Source organism: Halichondria panicea, chromosome 4, assembly GCF_963675165.1.
Source record: "Halichondria panicea chromosome 4, odHalPani1.1, whole genome shotgun sequence".
NCBI classification, from domain to species: domain Eukaryota; kingdom Metazoa; phylum Porifera; class Demospongiae; order Suberitida; family Halichondriidae; genus Halichondria; species Halichondria panicea.
The window spans coordinates 962,126-986,451 of NC_087380.1; the positions used below are offsets into that span (position 1 = coordinate 962,126).

Below are 24,326 nucleotides of genomic sequence, written 5' to 3' on the forward strand. Positions count from 1 at the left end.
GAGTGGGCGTAGCTCCTCTGCATGTAATGCATGTAATCATGCATAACTTCTAGTGAAGTGAACAGAGAGAATGGCTACTGTAACTCTATTCCTCTGCTGTCTGCTGGGAAGTATTTCTCTTGTGTATGGACAAACTTTGTGTGAGTTGATATACATGTAATACTGCAAACTAGTTTAGCTCTAAATCTAGTATAAAGTAGTAAAATATATTTGGTATCAGAGCATCAATTATTACATTAATGGCATACAGTTCGACTGGCAGCACCCAATGAGCCCGATGGTACTGACCACACTGGAGAGATCATCTCATTCTCTGATGTTGGATATGGAACTGTTGACTTGCCACAAGCGTTGTATTGCTACACCGACAAACCTAGTGGTGTGAAGTGGCTGTTCCCTAATGGTGGTGATGTGCCCTTTGTTATGGGTGGGGGTAGGGATGCAGTTGGGGACGAAATGTTCATTAGTGGTGTTCCTAGTTCAATCGCCACTGTTTTGCAATGTGGTCCCACACACTTCAGTCCTGATGGAGAACACTGCTGTGTGAGGAATGACTTTACACATAGGATATGTGTCACCTTCAGTGAGTGCTGACTATAATTATTGTCTATGTCCAATACTAACCCCCACCCCCCACAGCTCCCTGCCCCACACTGAGTCCACTGTCTAATGGAATGATCTCATACAATGCAGACACCAACATGGCCACCTACACCTGTAACACTGGGTACACCATCAATGGAGCTACTCCGATAACTTGTATGAGTGATGGTACTAGTGCTGGTACCTGGTCTGCAACACCACCCACTTGTACAAGTAAGACTAGAACTAGTAAGTAGTTAGTGTGTGTTTATTTTCCCCAACACAGTCGTCACCTGCCCTGTCCTAACCTCCCCTACCAATGGAGCCTTGTCCACCACTAGTCGGGACTACCTCACTGTTATTACATACAGCTGTGATACCGGCTACGTCCTCACTGGTAATAGTGATAGTGCTGTTAGACAATGTTTTGTTACTGGTGTATGGTCAGGAGTGGCACCAACTTGTCCACGTGAGTTAGCAATGGTGGGTTGGAAATAATTGTGCATTATCAAGCATCTCCCCACAGCTATTGACTGTGGTTCCCTGGACGCCCCCTCCAATGGAGCAGTGAACACATCCTCTGGAACCACCTTCATGATGACTGCTACCTACACCTGTAACACTGGATACCTTATTTTTGGTAGTGAGAGCAGAACTTGTGTAGCAAGTGGAACAAGTGCAGTTTGGAGTACAACAGCACCAGTTTGTGAACGTATGTTATGATATGTTGTTGCCTCCCATTATTTCCTACAGTCTTATTACGTTATCAGTGAGCGTTGGTTAATTATGTTCCTCTGTTACAGTTATCAACTGTGGTTCCCTGGACGCCCCCTCCAATGGAGCGGTGGACACATCTTCTGGAATTACTTACCTCCGAAGAGCTAACTATACCTGTAACCCTGGATACACTCTGACTGGTGGAGAAGGGACTAGAACATGTCAAGCTAATGGAATGTGGAGCTCTAGTCAACCTGCCTGTGAATGTGAGTGTGACCTACACAGCTTCAATACTACTCATTGCTCCCCTGCAGTCATTGTCCTGTCCATTAGAGGCACTGTCTACACTAACAACACAGCTCTGTCGTTCTCCCTCATTGGAGAGGGCTCTTCTGCCCTCACCTGTCACACTGAGCTATCCACTTGCTGCAGGGAACAAGACAAACTCAATGGAGGGGCTCTCGGAGGGTGGAGAGGACCAGATGGGGTCAGTGTACCTTCAGAGGCTGCTATTGGAACTACCGCTGAGGGATTCTACGTTACCAGAGGCATCAGCACTATCAGCCTGAATCGCCGTTGCAGTGAAACAAATGCAGGAGGTGTCTACTGCTGCACTATTCCCAGAGCTAGTGGTATCACTCAAACATTGTGTGTGAACGTGCAGGGTGAGTTGATATAAAATAATTGTGTTTATGTTTACTTTGACCGTGCAAACATTGAGAGTGGTTTATAATTAATCCTTTCAGTTCTTCCATCAGCAAGTACATGCACTGATGCACCTGCAGTTGCACTGGGAGTGTTGCTAGCTTTATCTTTTGTTGGGAATATTGTGTTCATAGCTTTACTGATACTCATAGTTGGAAGAAAACTTATACCAGAAAGGTGAGTATATATGAATTATTTGCATTCGTTTGAGAATACCTCTACAGAAGTTATCATGAGACCTACAGGAAAAAACAACAGCCAGTTGTTTACAAAGCACCCAACCAGGTGGCCTGTTATGAAGATGTGAGCAAGCTGGGTGTGAGTGAGTGTCCAGCGTACGCACCCACTGAGTCAGGGGGTGGGCAGAGGAGAGAGGAAGATCGTATCTATGACAATTAACACTATAATTACCATGTTTGTTTACGTGTCCTTTGTTTTGCTCAAAAACTGAATACTTTGTTGAAATTTTGATATTAAATTTTAATCATCAAGAATGATTGAGTGGGTGTCAGCTCCTCTATTAGAGTGTGAATGGGGGCGTTTCTTTTGATACTTATATACAGTCGTGCATGTATATTGTATCTTCTAGTTAGTGTACTGGACTGCATAGAGAGAATGGCTACTGTAACTCTATTTCTTTGCTGTCTGCTGGGAAGTGTTTGTCTTGTGAATGGACAGACTTTGTGTGAGTTGACATAATGCAGTGCAGTGGCTTACCTTCCCCTAGCTAGCTATAGTCTATATACCATTGTTTCTTGCTCAATATATTAATGCACTGCATGAGGGTAGTAGCTAAATACAGTGTACATGCAGGTTCTATGCTTGAGAATATCATAGACATGCATCTTATAATAATATTATGAGCTGTTGTCAATTTGTGCTAATATGCATGCATGTTTGACATATCCAGCAGCACCCAATGAACATAGCTATGTCCAATACACTAACCCTCACCCCCCACAGCTCCCTGTCCCACACTGAGTCCCCTGTCTAATGGAATGATCGCAACCACCAACATGGCCACCTACACCTGTAACACTGGGTACACCATCAGTGGAACCATAGATAGAAGAGCAACTACTGCAATAACTTGTATAAGTGATGGTACCTGGTCTCCAACACCTCCCACTTGTACAAGTAAGACCTGAATTTATATAGGTACACATGCATGGTGCAAGTGCAAAGTCCTCGCTCAAAGTCCATTTGCATGGCTAATGACGTCATTTATTTGTACGACTATCCTTTAATCTAATGATCGGCACTTAAGAAAGCTAGGTTGTTGTATTCAAAGATTGGTAGTTAGTGTGTGTTTATTTTCCCCAACACAGTCGTCACCTGCCCTGTCCTAACCTCCCCTACCAATGGAGGTGTGTCCACCACCACTAGTCGGAACTACCTCACCATTGCTGCATACAGCTGTGACCCTGGCTACTTCCTCACTGGTAGTGCTACTAGACAATGTGAAGCTACTGGTCAGTGGTCAGGAGTGGCACCAACTTGTTCACGTGAGTTAGCAATGGTGGGTTGGAAGTAATGGTGATCAAGCATCTCCCCACAGCTGTTGACTGTGGTTCCCTGACTGACCCCTCCAATGGAGCAGTGGACACATCCTCTGGAACCACCTTCATGATGACTGCTACCTACACCTGTGTCACTGGATACAACATTGTTGGTAGTGAGATCAGAACTTGTGGAGGAAGTATAACAAGTGGACCAACTGGAGTTTGGAGTCCAGCTGCACCAGTTTGTGAAAGTATGTTATACCAATGTGTTGTGGCCTCACGTGATTTCCTATGATCTTATTACTGAACACTTTGTCAGTGAGCGTTGGTTAAATATGTTACTTGTCTGTTACAGTTGTCAACTGTGATTCCCTGGACGACCCCTCCAATGGAACAGTGGGCACATCCTCTGGAACCACCTTTAGGGACACTGCTACCTACACCTGTAACCCTGGATACACTCTGACTGGAGATATGACCAGAACTTGTCAAGCTAATGGAAATTGGAGCTCTAGTGAACCTGCCTGTGAATGTGAGTGTGGCCTACACAGCTTCAATACTACTCATTGCTCCCTGCAGTCATTGTCCTGTCCATTGGAGGCACTGTCTACACTAACAACACAGCTCTGTCCTTCTCCCTCATTGGAGAGGGCTCCTCTGCCCTCACCTGTCACACTGAGCTATCCACCTGCTGCAGAGGAGTGGACAATAACGGCAATGCTCTCGGAGGGTGGAGAGGACCAGATGGGGACATTCCTGAAACAATAGGTGATGGATTCTACGTCACTAGAAATGTCAGCACTATTAGCCTGAATCGCCATGGCACTGAAACGTTGGCTGGTGTCTACTGCTGCACTATCCCCAGAGCTGGTGGTATCACTCAAATATTCTGTGCAGAGGTGCAAGGTACAACATTCGTGTGTGTGTGTGTGTGTTGTGTATCTTATATAGCTGATTCATCTTCTATTCTATAGCTCCTACTTCTTCACCAGGGCCTGGTGGTGATGTTGGGGCTATAGTCGGTGGTGTCATTGTTGCTGTGATAGACATTGTGGGGTTAGTAGTGGGTATCATTGTGGCAGTCATTATAAGGACAAAGAAACTTACACAAGCAAGGTGAATGTTCATGTGGAATGATAATAGTAAAGTTTATATTACTATACAGAAGTCAACTCAGACAGTATCAAAACAAACAAGAGCCAGTTTATGAAGATGTGAGCAAGTTGGGTGTGGGTGGCCCCCCCACAGCTATTGAGCTGAGTGAGTGTCCAGCATACGCACCCACTGTGTCAGGGGGTGGGCAGAGGAGATAAGAAGATCATAATGATAATACAAACCCTTTATTTATTGATTTGTGCTGTATTTTAGTAGCGTTATACAATTGTTTTCATTGCACAATCATTATAGTACGTATAATTACAGCAACTCAGATTGTATTCACTTCATCATTAGCCATAGCTTGTGCATCATTGTTTGGATGGTGTCTTTCCACGTTTACAGTTGATCATTGTATAAGAGAATGTAAAGTTGTTTGTTCAACACGAAGACGTATAAACAACAAATCACAAAACGTGTGTTTACGTAGTTCTGTGTGTGCATGAACAAAGAGACGGCTAGTGAGTCAGTGTGACAGGTCGTTGGCATCAAACTTCTCCTGATCATAAAGCTCCGCCTTTATCATCCGTCCTTCAAACCATCGACCATTGAGAGATTTAGCAGCTGCTACAGCCTCTGTAGGGGCAGAGGAGGACAGTATACAGGTCGAACAATTAATTATCAACTTTTATAGTGTGGGGGAATTAGGGTAGGATAGCGGGACTAGAGTGTGGGGGTGGGGGTGGAGGTTGATTGGCTAAGATAAAAATAATTATAATAATCAACATTATTCATAGCTTACATTCAATGATTGAGTGGGTGTAGCTCCCTCTAGTGGAGTGTGGGGGCGGTTATAAACACAGAGAGAATGGCTACTGTAACCTATTTCTCTGCTGTCTGCTGGGAAGTGTTCTCTTATGTATGGACAGTTGGCTCTGAGTGAGTTGATTTAATATGCAGCAAGTATTGCAAACTTATTTATTTAGCTAGACCATTATAATTATAGTTTAAAAGGGAATGGCTGCCCACTCTACTTCGATATTCCCGATACCTGTCACTATCCTCATCACACACATACGCTTGTCCTCGTTAAAACCAAGTGTTCCCATGGCATCCTACGTAGATGCAAAATAACAGGTGAAAATGGCTAATTATTACCGATTAATCAATAGCTTAATTACCTGTGTACTCTTGAACTTCGAAAATTTCTGCATGAATTCACAGATTACTAGAAATGCATATAATATTATAAGAATATACAAGTATAGTATAAACATTATTTTGATTACTGCATGTACATAGCGAGTGATTTTCGTGAGTAAAAATTTCGTTTGACTTCATTGCCTGTACTGCATTGCATGTGTGTTCCGGTAAACCACGCCTACGTTTTCATGGGGGAAAATTTGCCCACGAAAAGAACAAATATTTTATTCCACAAAAATTACCCGCTATACGGTACTATAGAATGGCCTTAAAAAGCATTCTCAATCTCTCCAGCTATAGCTGAATTAGCAGGCAAGTTATACTCACAGTGTCTGCTCCGGTAATCTTGCCCTGGTTCCCAAAATGGCCCTGAAGAGTACATATACAAACAAGTTGTTCATTACAGACTGACTCACAAAACGAGACGAGTTATTGTTTCTGATTGTCCTTGCATTTCCGAATACTTCCAAAACGGGTTGGCCTGGATCACCTGCTCCTCGAGGTTACCACGCGCCTGTGCATGACATGACATAACATATTTAAATAGTGACAATAACAATGGACACTTGTAGAAAGCTCTACCCAGCACACAATGAACAGTGCTATAATTATTTCTTAGTTTGGGTGTACAAATTCTTTATAATTATGTCTAAAACTACACAAAATTATAATTTTGTGGTATCAATTAACATGAGCTGCTCTCAGTGTCATAGAAAGTGAGGGATGACATTCCAATTTAATTGAGCCGTAATAATATTACATAATTATTATTAATAAATATATTATGTCATGTCATGCACAGGTGCGTGGTAACCTTGAGGAACAGGTGATCCAGGCCAACCCCGTTCCGTTGCCTATATAATTATGGCATATACCCGTACTACCACATGCACAAGACCACTATTGATTGCGGAATTCTTGATATTTTCTTAATGCTTGTCAAATTTAACAATTTTGTTGCGGATATCTTGTTAATATGTAAATCCTCCTCCTCCAGTATCACACACATGCACCCACATGTTATACATGTTATACATGCATTATGTTCATACAACCACAAACAAAATTCCGTACATTGAGCTCGATTATGAGTAATTATAGTTGCTATGTCTAGATTGTTTTAAGCATAATTATACCTAACAGAGGTATATACATTGAGTTGGAGACAATGGCCAAAGCCATGCAGTAACATCACTAACAGACTATCTCAAGGTGCTGGGTTCAGCCCCTCCCTTCTCACTGACGAGTTCATCAATTGTTTTGACGGCTCCTCTAGTCATGTGACCTACAGAGCTGTGCACACTGGAACAGAAACTGTATCTGCTGTGGAATTCATTAATTGCACTCATAGTACAAATACCTGAGTTTGTTTGACTGCAATGAAGGCAGGTCATGTGCACACTTCCTTGACATGACTTTTATTATTACCATTGGATGCAGTGTGCTTTCAGTATCATAAGTAGACTATCAAGTGCTACAAGCTATAATTATTAGCTACATTAGGTATATGATATATATATAGCTATAAGGAGAATGTTTCCTTCAAGGTTATTTCTCTGTTGTCTGCTGGGAAGTGCTCCCCTAGTGTATGGACAGCCAGCTTTAGGTGAGTTGAAATTATGCAGTGCAGCTAGCTAAATAAGCTAAGTATATAGCTATATGGAGAATGTTCCCTTCAAGGTTATTTCTGTAACTTGTGCTAGATCTAATTGCTGGTAAATATATAGTACTATAGATGAAACAAGTAGATCTAGGCTTGGTATCAGAGCATCAATTATGGCATACAGTTCGACTGGCAGCATCCAATGAGCCCGATGGCACTGACCACACTGGAGAGATCATCTCGTTCTCTGATGTTGGATCAGGAGTTGGTACTGATCCACCAGCCTGGTATTGCTACACCTACCCTGGTGGTGCAGTGTGGCAGGGTCCTGGTGGGAGTGAATTGCCCATAGTTCAGGGCAGGGCTGCAGTTAGGGATGAACTGTTCATCAGTGGTACTTTTAATCCTGATGCCGTTGTTCTGCATCGTGGTCCCACACACTTCAGTCCTGATGGAGAACACTGCTGTGTGAGGATTGCCACCAATGAGAGGAGATGTGTCACCTTCAGTGAGTGCTGACTATATTGTCTATGCATGTCCAATACTAACCTCCACCCCACAGCTCCCTGCCCCACACTGAGTCCCCTGTCTAATGGAAGGATCTCATATGATGCAACCACCAGCATGGCCACCTACACCTGTGACACTGGGTACACCATCAGTGGAGCTACTCCGATAACTTGTATGAGTGATGGTACTAGTGCTGGTACCTGGTCTCCAACACCTCCCACTTGTACAAGTAAGACCATCATATAAAACTACTATAAAACGACGAAATTTGGCGAGCGTTTTAATTTGGCAAATTTACATTAGTTTGCTAGTGGGTGAAACGTTATTGCCGTATATAGTAGCCACGCCTGAGACGTCAATCCAATTTGGTTCAAATGGCTCATTTACCAAATATAGTACCAAGAGTGCATAAGAAGAGAAGAGTGTCGAACTACGAGTAAAGAGTGCAAGTGAAGAGGATCAACTCGACTATTGTCTCTATTGATTTTTGTGAACAGATTGTCTCCTATCAGTGTGCAGTGAGCAGCTCTACTAGCTCTGAACGTTGAATGCGAACAATTTAGCTAGAATTGTTCGATTACCACACCCCTAAAAACGTCACGGTTAACATTTACTAGGAGATTACTATTAAATTTACAATACTTTATCACGTGCTAGTCATGTTACTTTGCGCACAGTGTTTGTGGTGTTTGTGTAGAAGTATCAGTAGTTCGACACTCTTCTCTTCTTATGCACTCATGATAATACTTGCCAAATTTTCAACTGGTACCCGGACCTTTATAGAGAACTATAGTTAGTGTGTGTTTATTTTCCCCAACACAGTCGTCACCTGCCCTGTCCTAACCTCCCCTACCAATGGAGCCTTGTCCACCCCTAACCTCAACTACCTCACCATTGCTACATACAGCTGTGATACTGGCTACTTCCTCACTGGTAATGCTGCTAGACAATGTCAAGCTACTGGTGAATGGTCAGGAGTGGCACCAACTTGTTCACGTGAGTTAGCAATGGTGGGTTGGAAGTAATGGTGATCAAGCATTTCCCACAGCTGTTGACTGTGGTTCCCTGGACGCCCCCTCCAATGGAGCAGTGGACACATCCTCTGGAACCACCTTCATGATGACTGCTACCTACACCTGTAACACTGGATACAACATTGTTGGTAGTGAGAGCAGAACTTGTGGAGCAAGTATAACAAGTGGACCAACTGGAGTTTGGAGTCCAGCTGCACCAGTTTGTGAACGTATGTTATACCATAGATAGAGTAGAAGAGGGATTGGAAACGGAAGTGATTCACGTGATGTTTTACAATGAAGTCTACGTAGTGGCTCTGGTATCTCCTCATAACTCCCGCAAAATCCCGGGAAACTTATTGTGTCCAAAGCATACATCTCAGAGCTACCCCCATTACTGATCACATGCCCCCTGATAGTAGGTATCAATTGGAAACAAAGAAAATATAATCTCGATTGTCGTGAAGTAGCTAGAGGTACACAGAGCGCTTTTTCATGCTTGTGTTCCTATAGTACCTTTGATTAGCTAAGGCTTTGTAACTAAATAGTGTCCTGTGTCCCAAATGGCCTCAAGTATTTGATGTTTAGCAGCAGAACTGCTCGTGGACTTCTTACAGAGAGCAAAACAATTCTCTTGAATTATTCATGTTTAGCCCTCGTGTTAAAAAGTAAGCCTCAATTAAAACCGCGGAGATACACGGATGGTACTTCGAGGGTACTACCGACCAATGTCTGTGGCCTCACATGATTTCTTAATACTGAACCTCTCCGGTAAGCATTGGTTAAATGTGTAGTTATCAACTGTGGTTCCCTGGATGCCCCCTCCAATGGAGCAGTGGACACATCCTCTGGAACCACTTACCTCCAAAGAGCTACCTACACCTGTAACCCTGGATACACTCTGACTGGTGGAGATATGACCAGAACTTGTCAAGTTAATGGAATGTGGAGCTCTAGTGCCTGTGAATGTGAGTGTGACCTACACAGCTTCAATACTACTCATTGCTCCCCTGCAGTCATTGTCCTGTCCATTGGAGGCACTGTCTTCACTAACAACACAGCTCTGTCCTTCTCCCTCATTGGAGAGAGCTCTTCTGCCCTCACCTGTCACACTGAGCTATCCACCTGCTGCAGGGAACAAGACAACCTCAATGGAGGGGCTCTAGGAGGGTGGAGAGGACCAGATGGGAACAGTATTCCTGAAGCAAGTGATACCTGTCCTTCAGAGGGATTCTACATAATCAGAGGCATTAGTACTATTAGCCTGAATCGCTGTAGCAATGAATCGTTGGTAGGAGGCGTCTACTGCTGCACTATTCCCAAAGCTAGTGGCATTATCCAAACGTTCTGTGTGAACGTGCTGTGTAAGTTGATGATATATAATTATAGGCTGCTGTGTATATACTCTATGTAAGTGTTATGTAGTGTTCTATATTGCTTTCAGTTTCTACAACTGAGCCAGCAATAGAACCATTCACTGAGCCAGCAACTGAGCCAGCAACTGATAAGCCATCCACTGAGCCATCCACTGAGCCATCCTGTTCCACTGAGCCAGCAAGTACATGTACTGATGGACCTACAGTTGCACTGGGAGTGTTGCTAGCAGGCTCTGTTGTTGGGAATATTGTGTTCATAACTTTACTGATACTCATAGTTGGAAGAAGACGTACACAAGCAAGGTGAGTGTGTAGGAATATTATGATTATATTGCATTGACAATACCTCTACAGAAGTGAGCTCAGTGATCATGAGACTTACAGGAAAGAACAAATCCAGTTTACAAAGCACCAGACCAGGTGGCCTTTATGAAGATGTGAGCAAGCTGGGCATGGGTGGCCCCCCCACAGCTATTGAGCTGAGAGAGTGTCCAGCGTACGCACCCACTGTGTCAGGGGGTGGGCAGAGGAGAGAGGAAGATTGTATCTATGACAATTAACACAACGAGTACTCATGTTTGTAGTGTGCCTTTGTATTTAATAGCTGCCAATGTTGCATTCAGTGGGCGTAGCTCCTCTAGAGTGTGGGGGTGTTTCTTTTTGCATGTACTGTGTAATGTACTGTGGGCAGAGGAGAGAGGAACATTGTATCTATGATAACTAACACAACTATATATTTTGAGTACTTACGTTTATACCTTTAATCAAATTCATAGATGCAAATGTTGCATTCAGTGGGTGTAGCTCCTCTAGAGTGTGGGGGCGTTTTTTTGCATGTAAACTGCATGCGTAATGAGTAATGTACTGTGTCTACTGGACATAGAGAGACACGTGAATGGCTGCTGTAACTCTTTTTCTCTGCTGTTTGCTTCGGAAGTGTTACTCTTGTGTATGGGCAAACTTTGTGTGAGTTGATGGAACAATTTTCCCATCGAATTAGGCAGCAAATTTTCCCCATGATTGAGGAAGTCGGCACTTTCTCATCTCCAGTAGTGGATGTGAAGAAGGAGGGGCATGTTTGGAATCCCTACCCTTACTATGGTGCTGCTCAGGCCTGGCCTCGAGGGTTTCCACTCGATCGAATCGTACCATTAGAGAGAAAACTATCAACTCAACAAGTCAAGTGCCTACCTATTGTTCAACAGTACATGGCCAATCGTGATCCTGACGTCGATGCTATCTACCGTCTCTCACACTCCCTACCCATGGACTATATCAGTGACAAGAAGCGAATGGTCCTACCTCATGGTGTGTTCTGCCCTTATAATGCACAGGCTACAATGCATCTGCACAAAGCTTTCTTGTCGATGCTCCTCCCCAAAACTGTTAGTGGTCGCGTCTCGGACATTTGGCGATCGTACATCTCCGAGTATGTCATGTCCTACATTCCTGACGTGTGTATGATGTTTGCCCCACCAGCTGTTCGTCACGAGCGCAACTCTCACGACTATATGAGGGACTTCTACAGTGAGCTGCCTCTCTACATGATGGCCTCTCAGCTTGTGGAGACGTTGGCTACTCACCCCCCACAGTTGGCTCCTCTGCAGGAGGTCCTACGAAACACCTACCTCATGCTGTACGAGATGGGAGTTCTGGAGGAAGATGATGTCAAGTATGTCGTTGCTTGGATTAATGACCTGAACAAAATTGGTTATGAATTTCCATCGCTTTAATTTTTGGCTTAAAAACTTTATGTATTATGTTTCGATACAATATAATTATATAGACTATTCCGTATTGCTAAAATGTGCAGAAAATGATTTTGTTATTGATTTTTGAGTTCTTTAATGCTCGCAAACAATTTCTAGTACTCTCTCGTGTGCCACTCTATCTACTAAGGCATGAGTGGGCGTAGCTACTAAAATAAGGTGGGGCGTGTCTGTTCCTGCAGTGTTGCATGGCTTCTACCTGCCTTAATTGTGGTTGTTGTCTTGCAGGCATCATATAAACAGCAAAAGGCTGAGAATTATCATAACTCATGCAGGATGAGAATGGCTCTATTTCTCTGCTGTCTGCTGGGAAGTGTTTCCCTTGTGTATGGGCAGCCATTGAGTGAGTTGATATGCAGTGCAACTAGCTTTACTGTATTAAATACTGCAAAGTCGATTAACTAGTTTATAGGTTTGCTGTCTGCTGAATAATTAGATCCTGCATGTGTTACTGTTGCAGTAGATGAAACTAGTACAGTAATGTATAGGTTTGGTATCAGAGCATCAATTATTGTCATACAGCTCGACTGGCATCACCCACTGAGCCCGATGGCACTGATCACACTGGAGAGATCATCTCATTCTCTGATGTTGGATCTGGACCAGGATTTGGTACTAATCCACGAGCCTGGTATTGCTACAGTGGTGCATTTTGGCAGGGTCCTGATGGGAGTGACGTGCCCATAGTTCGCGACAGGGATGCAGTTGATGAGGAACTGTTCAGCAGTAGTGTTGCTGAAGCCGTTGTTCTGCATCGTGGTCCTACACACTTCAGTCCTGATGGAGAACACTGCTGTGTGAGTTATAGCACCAATGAGAGGAGATGTGTCACCTTCAGTGAGTGCTGACTATATTGTCTATGTCCAATACTAACCCCCACCCTCCACAGCTCCCTGCCCCACACTGAGTCCCCTGTATAATGGAATGATCTCATACGATGCAGCCACCAACATGGCCACCTACACCTGTGACACTGGGTACACCATCAGTGGAGCTACTCCGATAACTTGTATGAGTACTGGTACTAGTGCGGGTACCTGGTCTCCAACACCTGCAGTCATCTGTACAAGTAAGACCAGAACTAGTAACTACACTGTAAAAAATGATTAAAAAAAAGTGTGCTATATGCGACGGTTTTAGTGTGCTCACCGCACTTTTTTTTTTACAGTGTATAGTTAGTGTGTGTTTATTTTCCCGAACACAGTCATCACCTGCCCTGTCCTAACCTCCCCTACCAATGGAGCCTTGTCCACCACTAGTCGGCACTACCTCACTGTTGTTACATACAGCTGTGATACTGGCTACTTCCGCACTGGTAATGGTGGTGCTGTTAGACAATGTCTTGCTACTGGTCTGTGGTCAGCAGTGGCACCAACATTTACTTGTCCACGTGAGTTAGCAAAGGTGGGTTGGAAATAATGGTGATCAAGCAACTCCCCACAGCTGTTGACTGTGGTTCCCTGGACACCCCCTCCAATGGAATAGTGGACACATCCTCTGGGACCACCTTCATGATGACTGCTACCTACACCTGTAACACTGGATACAACATTGTTGGTAGTGAGAGCAGAACTTGTGGAGTAAGTGGAACAAGTGGAGCAACTACACTAACTGATGGAGTTTGGAGTCCAGCTGAACCAGTTTGTGAAAGTATGTTATCCCACCCAATGTCTGTGGCCTCACATGATTTCTTATTACTGAACCCTTTGTCAGTGAGCATTAGTTAACTATATTCTTTGTCTGTTAAAGTTGTCAACTGTGGTTCCCTGGACGCCCCCTCTAATGGAGCAGTGGACACATTCTCTGGAACCACTTTCCTCCAAAGAACTACCTACACATGTAACCCTGGATACACTCTGACTGGTGGAGATATGACCAGAACTTGTCAAGCTAATGGAATGTGGAGCTCCAGTGACCCTGCCTGTGAATGTGAGTGTGACCCACACAGCTTCAATACTACTCATTGCTCCCCTGCAGTCATTGTCCTGTCCATTGGAGGCACTGCATACACTAACAACACAGCTCTGTCCTTCTCTCTCATTGGAGAGGGATCCTCTGCCCTCACCTGTCACAGTGAGCTATCCACCTGCTGCAGGGAACAAGACAACCTCAATGGAGGGGCTCTCGGAGGTTGGAGAGGACCAGATGGGGTCAGTATTCCCGAAGCAAGCAATGCTTGTTCTTCAGAAGGATTTTACGTCACTAGAGGCATCAGCACTATCAGCCTGAATCGCTGTGGCACTGAAATGCTGGCAGGAGGTGTCTACTGCTGCACTATTCCCAGAGCTGGTGGTATCACTCAAACATTCTGTGTGGACGTGCAGGGTGAGTTGACAATGAGTTGTTTATGTTTACTTTGACTGTGCAAACATTGATTACTACAATGTGAGAGTGATTTTAATTCCTTTCAGTTCCTATACCAGCAACTGAGCCAGCCAGTACATACACTGATGGACCTACAGTTGCAATGGGAGTGTTGCTAGCAGTTGCCGTGGCAGGAAATATTGTGTTCATAACTTTACTGATATATGTAGTTGGAAGAAAACATACACAAGCAAGGTGAGCGTGTAGGAATTATATACCATTGCATTGACAATATCTCTACAGATGTCAGCTCAGTGATCATGAGACCTACAAGAAAAAACAACAGCCAGTTTATGAAGCTCCAGACCAGGTGGCCTGTTATGAAGATGTGAGCAAGCTGGGTGTGGGTGGCCCCCTCACAGCTATTGAGCTGAGTGAGTGTCCAGCGTATGCACCCACTGAGTCAAGGGGTGGGCAGAAGAGAGAGGAAGATTGTATCTATGACAATTAACACAACTATATTTGAGTACTCATGTTTATACCTTTTTGTAGTTAATCAATTCATAGCTGCCAATGTTGCATTCACTGAGTGTGGGGGTGTTTCTTTTTTGCATGTAATGTGTAATGTACTCATTTAGTACTGTGTCTACAATGCACATCTGCACAAAGCTTTCTGGTCGAGTGCAACTCTCACGACTACCGTATAGCGCGAAATTTTCGAGGGGCTTAATTTTCGCGGATTTCGTGGGTTAGAATTCTACACAAAAATAAGTCCACGAAAATTGTTAAATTACCTGCTATAACGTGCAAAGATTTAAGGCGTGGCTTCCGGTTAGCAGTCATTCCGCAAACATTGTGCAACGAAATGGCTTTTAGAGGCCAATCCACGAAATATAAGTGCCTCGGAAATTTCGCGCTATGAGGGACTTCTACAGTGAGCTGCCTCTCTACATGATGGCCTCTCAGCTTGTGGAGACGTTGGCTACTCCCCCCCCACAGTTGGCTCCTCTGCAGGAGGTCCTACAAAACACCTACCTCATGCTGTACGAGATGGGAGTTCTGGAGGAAGATGATGTCAAGTATTAGACTCGCTGGCCACTCCCATCATCACTATCTTGAGGATTGGTCATTACCGATTTTCGGTAATGAGAACAACTCGCAGATTGGCAGTTGACCAGTCCCAATCCTCAAGATAGTGATGAAGTGATGATGGGAGTGGCCAGCGAGTCTAGTCAAGTATGTCGTTGCTTGGATTAATGACCTGAACAAAATTGGTTATGAATTTCCATCGCTTTAATTTTTGGCTTAAAACTTTATGTATTCGTATATAGCGTATTGCTAGAATGTGCAGAAAATGGCAATTAATTTTGTTATTGAGTATTTGATTGCAGGCATACTAATTATTATTGAGTGGGTGTAGCTAACTTATCGTGGGGGCGTGTCTGCTGTAGTGTTGCATGGCTTCTGCCTGATGTGGCATAACAACAAAAAGCTCAGGATGAGAATTATCCACATTAAAGAAAGAATGGCTACTGTAACTCTATTTTTCTGCTGTCTGCTGGGAAGTGTTTCTCTTGTGTATGGACAGCCTTTGAGTGAGTTGATATGCAGTGCAACTAGATCTACTGTATAAATACTGCGAACTAGTTTGTAGCTCTAAATCTTTATTGTGCTACTGGTGTAATCTGGATTTAGTAGATGAAAAACTAGTATAGAAATTTGGTATCAGAGCATCAATTATTACATTAATGGCATACAGCTCGACTGGCAGCATCCAATGAGCTCTCTAACACTGACCACACTGGAGAGATCATCTCATTCTCTGATGTTGGATCAGGAGTTGCTACTAATCCACGAGCCTGGTCAATCTACACCGACGACATTGGTGGTGTAGTGTGGCAGGATCCTGGTGGGAGTACATTGCCCATAGTACTAGTTCAGGGCGGGACTGCAGCTGGAGACGCACTGTTCATCAGTGGTGTTCCTGGAGCTGTTGTTCTGCATCGTGGTCCCACACACTTTAGTCCTGATGGAGAACACTGCTGTGTGAGGCTTTAACACAAATGAGAGGAGATGTGTCACCTTCAGTGAGTGCTAACTATATTGTCTATGTCCAATACTAACCCCCACCCCCCACAGCTCCCTGCCCCACACTGAGTCCACTGTCTAATGGAATGATCTCATACAATGCAGCCAAAAATATGGTCGCCTACACATGTGTCACTGGGTACTTCATCAGTGGAACCATGGATAGAAGAACAACTACTGCAATAACTTGTATGAGTGATGGTACTACTTGGTCCCACTTGTACAAGTAAGACCAGAACTAGGAAGTAGTTAGTGTGTGTTTATTTTCCCCAACACAGTCGTCACCTGCCCTGTCCTAACCTCCCCTACCAATGGAGCCTTGTCCACCCCTAACCTCAACTACCTCACTGTTGTTACATACAGCTGTGATACTGGCTACTTCCTCACTGGTAGTGCTGCTAGAATATGTCAAGCTGACGGTGTGTGGTCAGGAGTGGCACCATGCAACTTGTCCACGTGAGTTAGCAATGGTGGGTTGGAAGTAATGGTGATCTCAAGCATCTCCCCACAGCTGTTGACTGTGGTTCCCTGGCCCTCCCCTCCAATGGAGCAGTGGACACATCCTCTGGAACCACCTTCATGATGACTGCTATACCTACACCTGTAACACTGGATACAACATTGTTGGTAGTCAGAACAGATTTTGTGGAGCAACTGGAACAAGTGGAGCAACTACACTAAGTGATGGAGTTTGGAGTCTAGCTGCACCAGTTTGTGAAAGTATGTTAAACCAATGTGTTGTGGCTTCGCATTTTTTCATATAAACATTGATCTTATTACTGAACCTTTTGTGAGTGAGCGTTGGTTTTGATCTGTTGCAGTTGTCAACTGTGGAGCATTTGCTGACCCTTCCAATGGAGCAGTGGACATATCCTCTGGAACCACCTACCTCCAAAGAGCTACCTACACCTGTAACACTGGACACACTCTGACTGGTGTAGATATGACTAGAACTTGTCAAGTTAATGGAATATGGAGCTCCAGTGAACCTACCTGTGAATGTGAGTGTGACCTACACAGCTTCAATACTACTCATTGCTCCCCTGCAGTCATTGTCTTGTCCATTGGAGGCACTGCATACACTAACAACACAGCTCTGTCCTTCTCCCTCATTGAAGAGGGCTCCTCTGCCCTCACCTGTCACACTGAGCTATCCACCTGCTGCAGGGAACAAGACAACCTCAATGGAGGGGCTCTCGGAGGGTGGAGAGGACCAGATGGGAACAGTATTCCCAAAGCAAGCAATGCTTGTTCTTCAGAAGGATTATATGTCACTAGAGGCATCAGCACTATCAGCCTGAATCTTCGTGGCACTGAAATACTGGCAGGAGGTGTCTACTGCTGCACTATTCCCAGAGCTGGTGGTATCACTCAAACATTCTGTGTGAACGTGCAGTGTGAGTTGATATTGTTATGTTTACTTTGACTGTGCAAACATTGAACAATGTGAGAGTGTTTTTAATTCCTTTCAGTTCCTATACCAGCAACTGAGCCAGCCAGTACATACATTGATGGACGATCAGTGGACCAAAGTGGCCAACTTGAATTTAGCACTGTGACCACAGAATCTGAAATTAGCTTTTGGCTATCAGCTCAGCTTTCACCTATCAGCTATCAGCTTTCAGTCAGTATACAGTGGACCTAAGTGGCCAAGTTGAATTTAGCACTGTGACCACAGAATCTAATGCGTATGAAATTAGATTTTGACTATCAGCTCAGCATTCAGCTTTTGGCTTATCAGCTATCAGTGAACCAGATCAGATCATCACGCTGAATTTTGCATAGAAATAAACTTTTCGCAAGCAGCAAATTAAATCAGCTAAGGCTGTAGCTAGCTATCAGCTCTAGCTATCCAGAGGAGGTACGACATCCGCGTGTCTTTAACACACACATTCCGAACTTTGACCTAAGGAATGTGTGTCTGAAACGTTTCCTTTGACACGCGGATGTCGTACCTCCTCTGCTAGCTATCGGCTCTCTGCATGGCCAGTCCCACATCTAGTCTGGCCACGCCCCCCAATTAAATCAAAACGAGGCTGCTAACATTACTACTAGGATTTTAACCTAACCATGTGACTTTCAATTTTTTATGCATCCATGACATATCAAAAATCAATCCATAACTCGATAAATTTATTACCAAGTATCGTAATCTAGGGCGATAGGTTCTTAGTGAATCTGGATAAAGTTAAGTATGGCATCTTGAAGGGATATTGTCACACATCAGTTTGGTGTATATAGATATCTTCCAACATAATGATTAATACTCAACCTGCAACTGTTCAATGTTTGTTGTTTGTTTGACCACCTTAAGGTTGTTCCTGGGAAATAAGGGCGTGTACAGGGTGAATGTGCTCCACCACACTGCACGTCACAGTCTCAATCAAGCAATACTCGACAGTGGCGACAGGAGGAGCCTAAATCAAACCACCTATGGATTATATTATGTGTGACCTGCGGCGATAGGTGATTTGATTTAGGCTCCTCATGTCCCCATGTCGAGTATTGCTTGATTGAGACTGGAACGTACAGTGTGGTGGAGCAAATTCACCCTTTACACGCCCTTATTTCCCAGGAACAACCTTAAGGTGATCAAACAAACACTGAACATTTGCAGGTTGAACTAGCTGAGTATTAATCATTATGTTGGAAGCATATACACCAAACTGATGTGTGACAATAAGCATTCCCTTCAAGATGCCATACTTAACTTTATCCAGATTCACTAAGAACCTAGCTGTCTGCCCTAGATTACGATACTTGGTAATTACTATTAATAAGTTATGGATTGATTTTTGATATAATTATTATGTCATGGATGCATAAAAAAATTAGAAAATCCTAGCAGTAATGTTAGCAGCCTCATTAATTTGGGAGGGCGTGGTCAAACTAGATGTGGAACTGGCCAGCGAGATATATAGCTATGCAGAGAGCTGATAGCTAGCTAGCTACAGCCTTAGCTGATTTAATTTGCTGCTTGCGAAAAGTTTATTTCTATGCAAAATTCAGCGTGATGATCTGATCTGGTTCACTGATAGCTGATAAGCCAAAAGCTGAATGCTGAGCTGATAGTCAAAATCTAATTTCATACGCATTAGATTCTGTGGTCACAGTGCTAAATTCAACTTGGCCACTTAGGTCCACTGTATGCTGACTGAAAGCTGATAGCTGATAGGTGAAAGCTGAGCTGATAAGCCAAAAGCTGAAAGCCAAAAGCTAATTTCAGATTCTGTGGTCACAGTGCTAAATTCAAGTTGGCCACTTTGGTCCACTGATCGTAGAGCTTCTAGTGAAGTAAACAGAGAGAATGGCTACTGTAACTCTATTTCTCTGCTATCTGTTGGGAAGTGTGTATGGACAAACTTTGTGTGAGTTGATATGCAGTGCAGTGGCTTAATACCTTCCACTAGCTAGTCGATCTATAGCTATTGTTGCTTGCTTAAATGCATTGCATAATAAAGTCAGGGTAATGTTCTGTGCTTGAGAAGATCATGATTATAGGCTATAGCTACTAAGTCTAAGACATCAGGTATTATTATGAGCTGTTGTGCAGCTAATAATTATGTAAGCATGTTTGACATGTCCAGTTCGATTGGCGTCACCCACTGAGCCTCCTGATACTGACCACACTGGAGAGATTATCTCATTCTCTGATGTTGGATCAGGAGTTGCTACTAACCCACCAGCCTGGTATTGCTACACCAACCCTGGTGGTGCAGCGTGGAAGCTCCCTAATGGGGATTCATTGCCCGTAGTTGGCGACAGGGCTGCAGTTGGGAATGAACTATTCATCAATGGTGTTACTAATCCTGATGCAGTTGTTCTGCATCGTGGTCCCACACACTTCAGTCCTGATGGAGAACACTGCTGTGTGAGGATTTCTCAAGGCCCTGCACAGAGGCTGCATGTGTGTCACCTTCAGTGAGTGCTGACTATATTGTCTATGTCCAATACTAACCCCCACTCCCCACAGCTCCCTGCCCCACACTGAGTCCACTGTCTAATGGAATGATCTCATACAATGCAGCCACCAACATGGCCACCTACACTTGTGACACTGGGTACACCATCAGTGGAGCTACTCTGATAACTTGTATGAGTGATGGTACTAGTGCTGGTACCTGGTCTCCAACACCACCCACTTGTACAAGTAAGACCTTATATATATTTAGTGTGTGTTTATTTTCCCCAACACAGTCGTCACCTGCCCTGCCCTAACCTCCCCTACCAATGGAGCCTTGTCCACCACTAGTCGGGACTACCTCACTGTTGTTACATACAGCTGCGATACTGGCTACGTCCTCACTGGTAATAGTGGTAGTACTGCTAGACAATGTTTTGTTACTGGTCAGTGGTCAGGAGTGGCACCAACTTGTCCACGTGAGTTAGCAATGGTGGGTTGGAAGTAATGGTGACCAATATCCCCACAGCTGTTGACTGTGGACCTCTGACTATTGCCAATGGAGCAGTGGACACATCCTTTGGAACCACCTTCATGATAACTGCTACCTACACCTGTAACACTGGATACAACATTGTTGGTAGTGAGAGCAGAACTTGTGTAGCAAGTGGAACAAGTGGAGTTTGGAGTTCAACTGCACCAACTTGTGAAAGTATGTTATCATATATTGTGGCCTCCCATTATTTCCTACATGCAGTCTTATTACGTTGTCAGTGAGCGTTGGTTAGATATGTTCCTCTGTTACAGTTGTCAACTGTGGTTACCTGGACGCCCCCTCTAATGGAGCAGTGGACACATCCTCTGGAAGCACTTACCTCCAAAGAGCTACCTACACCTGTAACCATGGGTACAATCTGACTGGTGGAGATATGACCAGACTTTGCCAAATTAATGGACTGTGGAGCTCCAGTGAACCTGCCTGTGAATGTGAGTGTGACCTACACAGCTTCAATACTACTCATTGCTCCCCTGCAGTCATTGTCCTGTCCATTGGAGGCACTGTCTACACTAACAACACAGCTCTGTCCTTCTCCCTCATTGGAGAGGGCTCTTCTGCCCTCACCTGTCACACTGAGCTATCCACTTGCTGCAGGGAACAAGACAAACTTAATGGAGGGGCTCTCGGAGGGTGGAGAGGACCAGATGGGGTCAGTGTACCTTCAGAGGCTGCTATTGGAACTACCGCTGAGGGATTCTACGTTACCAGAGGCATCAGCACTATCAGCCTGAATCGCCGTTGCAGTGAAACGAATGCAGGAGGTGTCTACTGCTGCACTATTCCCAGAGCTAGTGGTATCACTCAAACATTGTGTGTGAACGTGCAGGGTGAGTTGATATAAAATAATTGTGTTTATGTTTACTTTGACCGTGCAAACATTGAGAGTGGTTTATAATTAATCCTTTCAGTTCTGCCATCAGCAAGTACATGCACTGATGGACCTGCAATTGCACTGGGAGTGTTGCTAGCTTTCTCTGTTGTTGGGAATATTGTGTTCATAGCTTTACTGATACTCATAGTTGGAAGAAAACTTATACCAGAAAGGTGAGTATATATGAATTATTTGGATTCGTTTGAGAATACCTCTACAGAAGTTATCATGAGACCTACAGGAAAAAACAACAGCCAGTTGTTTACAAAGCACCCGACAAGGTGGCCTGTTATGAAGATGTGAGCGAGCTGGGTGTGAGTGAGTGTCCAGCGTACGCACCCACTGAGTCAGGGGGTGGGCAAAGGAGAGAAGAAGATCGTATCTATGACAATTATTATAATTACCATGTTTGTTTACGTGTCCTTTGTTTTACTCAAAAACTGAATACTTTTTTGAAAATTTTGATATCAAATTTTAATCAGCAAGAATGATTGAGTGGGTGTCAGCTCCTCTATTAGAGTGTGAATGGGGGCGTTTCTTTATACAGTCATGCATGTATATTGTACTTAGTGTACTGGACTGCATAGAGAGAACGGCTACTGTAACTCTATTTCTTTGCTGTCTGCTGGGAAGTGTTTCTCTTTTGTATGGACAAACTTTGTGTGAGTTGATATGTGCAGTGGCTTTACTTTCCCCTAGCTAGTCTATATTTAGCTATTGTTTCTTGCTCTGCATTGCATGCATGAGGGTAGTAGCTAAACACAGTATATATGTAGGTTCTATGCTTGAGAATATCATAGACATCTTGTAATATAGCTGTTGTTAATTTGTGCTAAGTATGCATGCATATTTGACATATCCATGGCAGCGAACATAGCTGCTATGTCCACTACTAACCCCCACCCCCACAGCTCCCTGTCCCACACTGAGTCCTCTGTCTAATGGAATGATCTCATATGATGCAACCAACAACATGGCCACCTACACCTGTAACACTGGGTACACAATCAGTGGAACCATAAATAGAAGAGTAATTGCAATAACTTGTATGAGTGATGGTACCTGGTCTCCAACACCACCCACTTGTACAAGTAAGACCTGAATTTATATATAGGTACGCATGCATGGTGCAAAGTCCTCACTCAAAGTCCTTTTGTGTGGCTAATGACGTCATTCAAATTAGTGTAATGATATCGTATCGACTATCCTATAATCTAATGATCGGCACTTAAGAAAGCTAGTACAAGTAGTTAGTGTGTGTTTACTTTTCCCAACACACAGTCGTTACCTGCCCTGTCCTAACCTCCCCTACCAATGGAGCCTTGTCCACCCCTAACCTCAACTACCAAGGCATTGCTACATACAACTGTGATACTGGCTACGTCCTCACTGGTAATGCTGCTAGACAATGTCTTGCTAATGGTCTGTGGTCAGGAGTGGCACCAACTTGTCCACGTGAGTTAGCAATGGTGGGTTGGAAGTAATGGTGATCAAGCATCTCCCCACAGCTGTTGACTGTAGACCACTGACTATCGCCAATGGAGCAGTGGACACATCCTCTGGAACGACCTTCATGATGACTGCTACCTACACCTGTAACACTGGATACAACATTGTTGGTAGTCAGAGCAGAACTTGTGGACCAACTGGAACAAGTGGAGCAACTACACTAACTGATGGAGTTTGTAGTCCAGCTGCACCAGTTTGTGAAAGTATGTTATACCAATGTGTTGTGGCCTCACATGAAATCCTATAATCTTATTACTGAACCTTTTGTCAGTGAGCGTTGGTTAAATATGTTATTTGTCAGTTGTCAACTGTGGTTCCCTGGATGCCCCCTCTAATGGAGCAGTGGACACATCCTCTGGAACCACCTTCATGATGACTGCTACCTACACCTGTAACCCTGGATACACTCTGACTGGAGATATGACCAGAACATGTCAAGCTAGTGCAATGTGGAGCTCCAGTGAACCTGCCTGTGAATGTGAGTGTGACCTACACAGCTTCAATACTACTCATTGCTCCCCTGCAGTCATTGTCCTGTCCATTGGAGGCACTGTCTACAACACTAACAACACAGCTCTGTCCTTCTCCCTCATTGGAGAAGGCTTCTCTGCCCTCACCTGTCACACTGAGCTATCCACCTGCTGCAGGGAACAAGACAACCTCAATGGAGGGGCTCTTGGAGGGTGGAGAGGACCAGATGGGGTCAGTGTACCTTCAGAGGCTGACTTTGGAGCAACAGCTGAGGGATTCTACGTCACCAGAAATGTCAGCACTATCAGCTTGAATCGAAGAGGCAGTATTACGTTGTCAGGAGGTGTCTACTACTGCACTATTCCCAGAGCTGGTGGTGCCAATCAAATATATTGTGTGGACGTGCAAGGTACAGCATTCATGTGTGTGTGTGTGTGTGTGTGTGTGTGTGTGTGTGTGTGTGTGTGTGTGTGTGTGTGTGTGTGTGTGTGTGTGTGTGTGTGTGTGTGTGTGTGTGTGTGTGTGTGTGTGTGTGTGTGTGTGTGTGT

General features: G+C 44.2%; 6 protein-coding genes and 1 long non-coding RNA gene across 9 annotated transcripts; all 7 read left to right on the top strand.

The window, feature by feature from the left end:
- The first annotated feature begins 10 nt into the window (after window positions 1-10).
- Window positions 11-11,067, top strand: LOC135334893 (sushi, von Willebrand factor type A, EGF and pentraxin domain-containing protein 1-like). Of its 3 annotated transcripts, none has more exons than XM_064530259.1 (9): window positions 11-140; window positions 251-583; window positions 640-816; window positions 869-1,051; window positions 8,966-9,160; window positions 9,725-9,898; window positions 9,947-10,294; window positions 10,375-10,609; window positions 10,661-11,067. In XM_064530259.1, exons 1-9 carry the CDS (start codon window positions 71-73, stop codon window positions 10,737-10,739), a joined length of 1,794 nt encoding a protein of 597 aa, XP_064386329.1. In that variant the 5' UTR covers window positions 11-70; the 3' UTR covers window positions 10,740-11,067. The 3 variants fall into 3 exon arrangements, with proteins under 3 accessions (XP_064386329.1, XP_064386330.1, XP_064386331.1); XM_064530260.1 differs by lacking the exons at window positions 8,966-9,160; window positions 9,725-9,898; window positions 9,947-10,294; window positions 10,375-10,609; window positions 10,661-11,067 and adding exons at window positions 1,109-1,294; window positions 1,386-1,565; window positions 1,614-1,964; window positions 2,046-2,181; window positions 2,229-2,498; XM_064530261.1 differs by lacking the exons at window positions 8,966-9,160; window positions 9,725-9,898; window positions 9,947-10,294; window positions 10,375-10,609; window positions 10,661-11,067 and adding exons at window positions 1,109-1,294; window positions 1,386-1,565; window positions 1,614-1,964; window positions 2,046-2,181; window positions 2,250-2,498.
- On the top strand, window positions 2,570-4,938 carry LOC135334908 (sushi, von Willebrand factor type A, EGF and pentraxin domain-containing protein 1-like). Its single transcript, XM_064530280.1, has 7 exons — window positions 2,570-2,689; window positions 2,968-3,141; window positions 3,333-3,509; window positions 3,563-3,757; window positions 3,862-4,038; window positions 4,086-4,622; window positions 4,672-4,938. Exons 1-6 carry the CDS (start codon window positions 2,620-2,622, stop codon window positions 4,478-4,480), a joined length of 1,188 nt encoding a protein of 395 aa, XP_064386350.1. The 5' UTR covers window positions 2,570-2,619; the 3' UTR covers window positions 4,481-4,622; window positions 4,672-4,938.
- LOC135334891 (sushi, von Willebrand factor type A, EGF and pentraxin domain-containing protein 1-like) lies at window positions 6,231-14,956 on the top strand. The gene is made up of 9 exons (XM_064530257.1): window positions 6,231-7,410; window positions 7,592-7,915; window positions 7,970-8,146; window positions 13,280-13,465; window positions 13,519-13,725; window positions 13,825-14,004; window positions 14,053-14,400; window positions 14,487-14,634; window positions 14,683-14,956. The coding sequence occupies exons 1-9, from the start codon at window positions 7,338-7,340 to the stop codon at window positions 14,888-14,890; spliced, it is 1,851 nt and encodes a 616-aa protein (XP_064386327.1). The 5' UTR covers window positions 6,231-7,337; the 3' UTR covers window positions 14,891-14,956.
- Window positions 11,318-12,054, top strand: LOC135334911 (uncharacterized). Its single transcript, XM_064530284.1, has one exon. The coding sequence runs from the start codon at window positions 11,323-11,325 to the stop codon at window positions 12,037-12,039; it is 717 nt and encodes a 238-aa protein (XP_064386354.1). The 5' UTR covers window positions 11,318-11,322; the 3' UTR covers window positions 12,040-12,054.
- An 875-nt stretch (window positions 14,957-15,831) lies between the features above and the next one.
- Window positions 15,832-16,659, top strand: LOC135334923 (uncharacterized). Its single transcript, XR_010394402.1, has 3 exons — window positions 15,832-15,974; window positions 16,139-16,466; window positions 16,519-16,659. It is a non-coding gene; the product is annotated as an uncharacterized LOC135334923 (long non-coding RNA).
- Window positions 16,660-16,984: 325 nt separating this feature from the next.
- On the top strand, window positions 16,985-20,342 carry LOC135334748 (uncharacterized). Its single transcript, XM_064530029.1, has 6 exons — window positions 16,985-17,187; window positions 17,289-17,468; window positions 17,517-17,864; window positions 17,940-18,095; window positions 20,055-20,264; window positions 20,317-20,342. The coding sequence occupies exons 2-6, from the start codon at window positions 17,411-17,413 to the stop codon at window positions 20,340-20,342; spliced, it is 798 nt and encodes a 265-aa protein (XP_064386099.1). The 5' UTR covers window positions 16,985-17,187; window positions 17,289-17,410.
- LOC135334749 (sushi, von Willebrand factor type A, EGF and pentraxin domain-containing protein 1-like) lies at window positions 19,693-24,091 on the top strand. Its single transcript, XM_064530030.1, has 14 exons — window positions 19,693-19,835; window positions 20,055-20,388; window positions 20,441-20,617; window positions 20,665-20,847; window positions 20,898-21,080; window positions 21,176-21,355; window positions 21,404-21,754; window positions 21,836-21,971; window positions 22,019-22,215; window positions 22,710-22,889; window positions 23,080-23,253; window positions 23,307-23,510; window positions 23,609-23,785; window positions 23,955-24,091. Exons 2-14 carry the CDS (start codon window positions 20,373-20,375, stop codon window positions 24,089-24,091), a joined length of 2,295 nt encoding a protein of 764 aa, XP_064386100.1. The 5' UTR covers window positions 19,693-19,835; window positions 20,055-20,372.
- The last annotated feature ends 235 nt before the right edge of the window (window positions 24,092-24,326 follow it).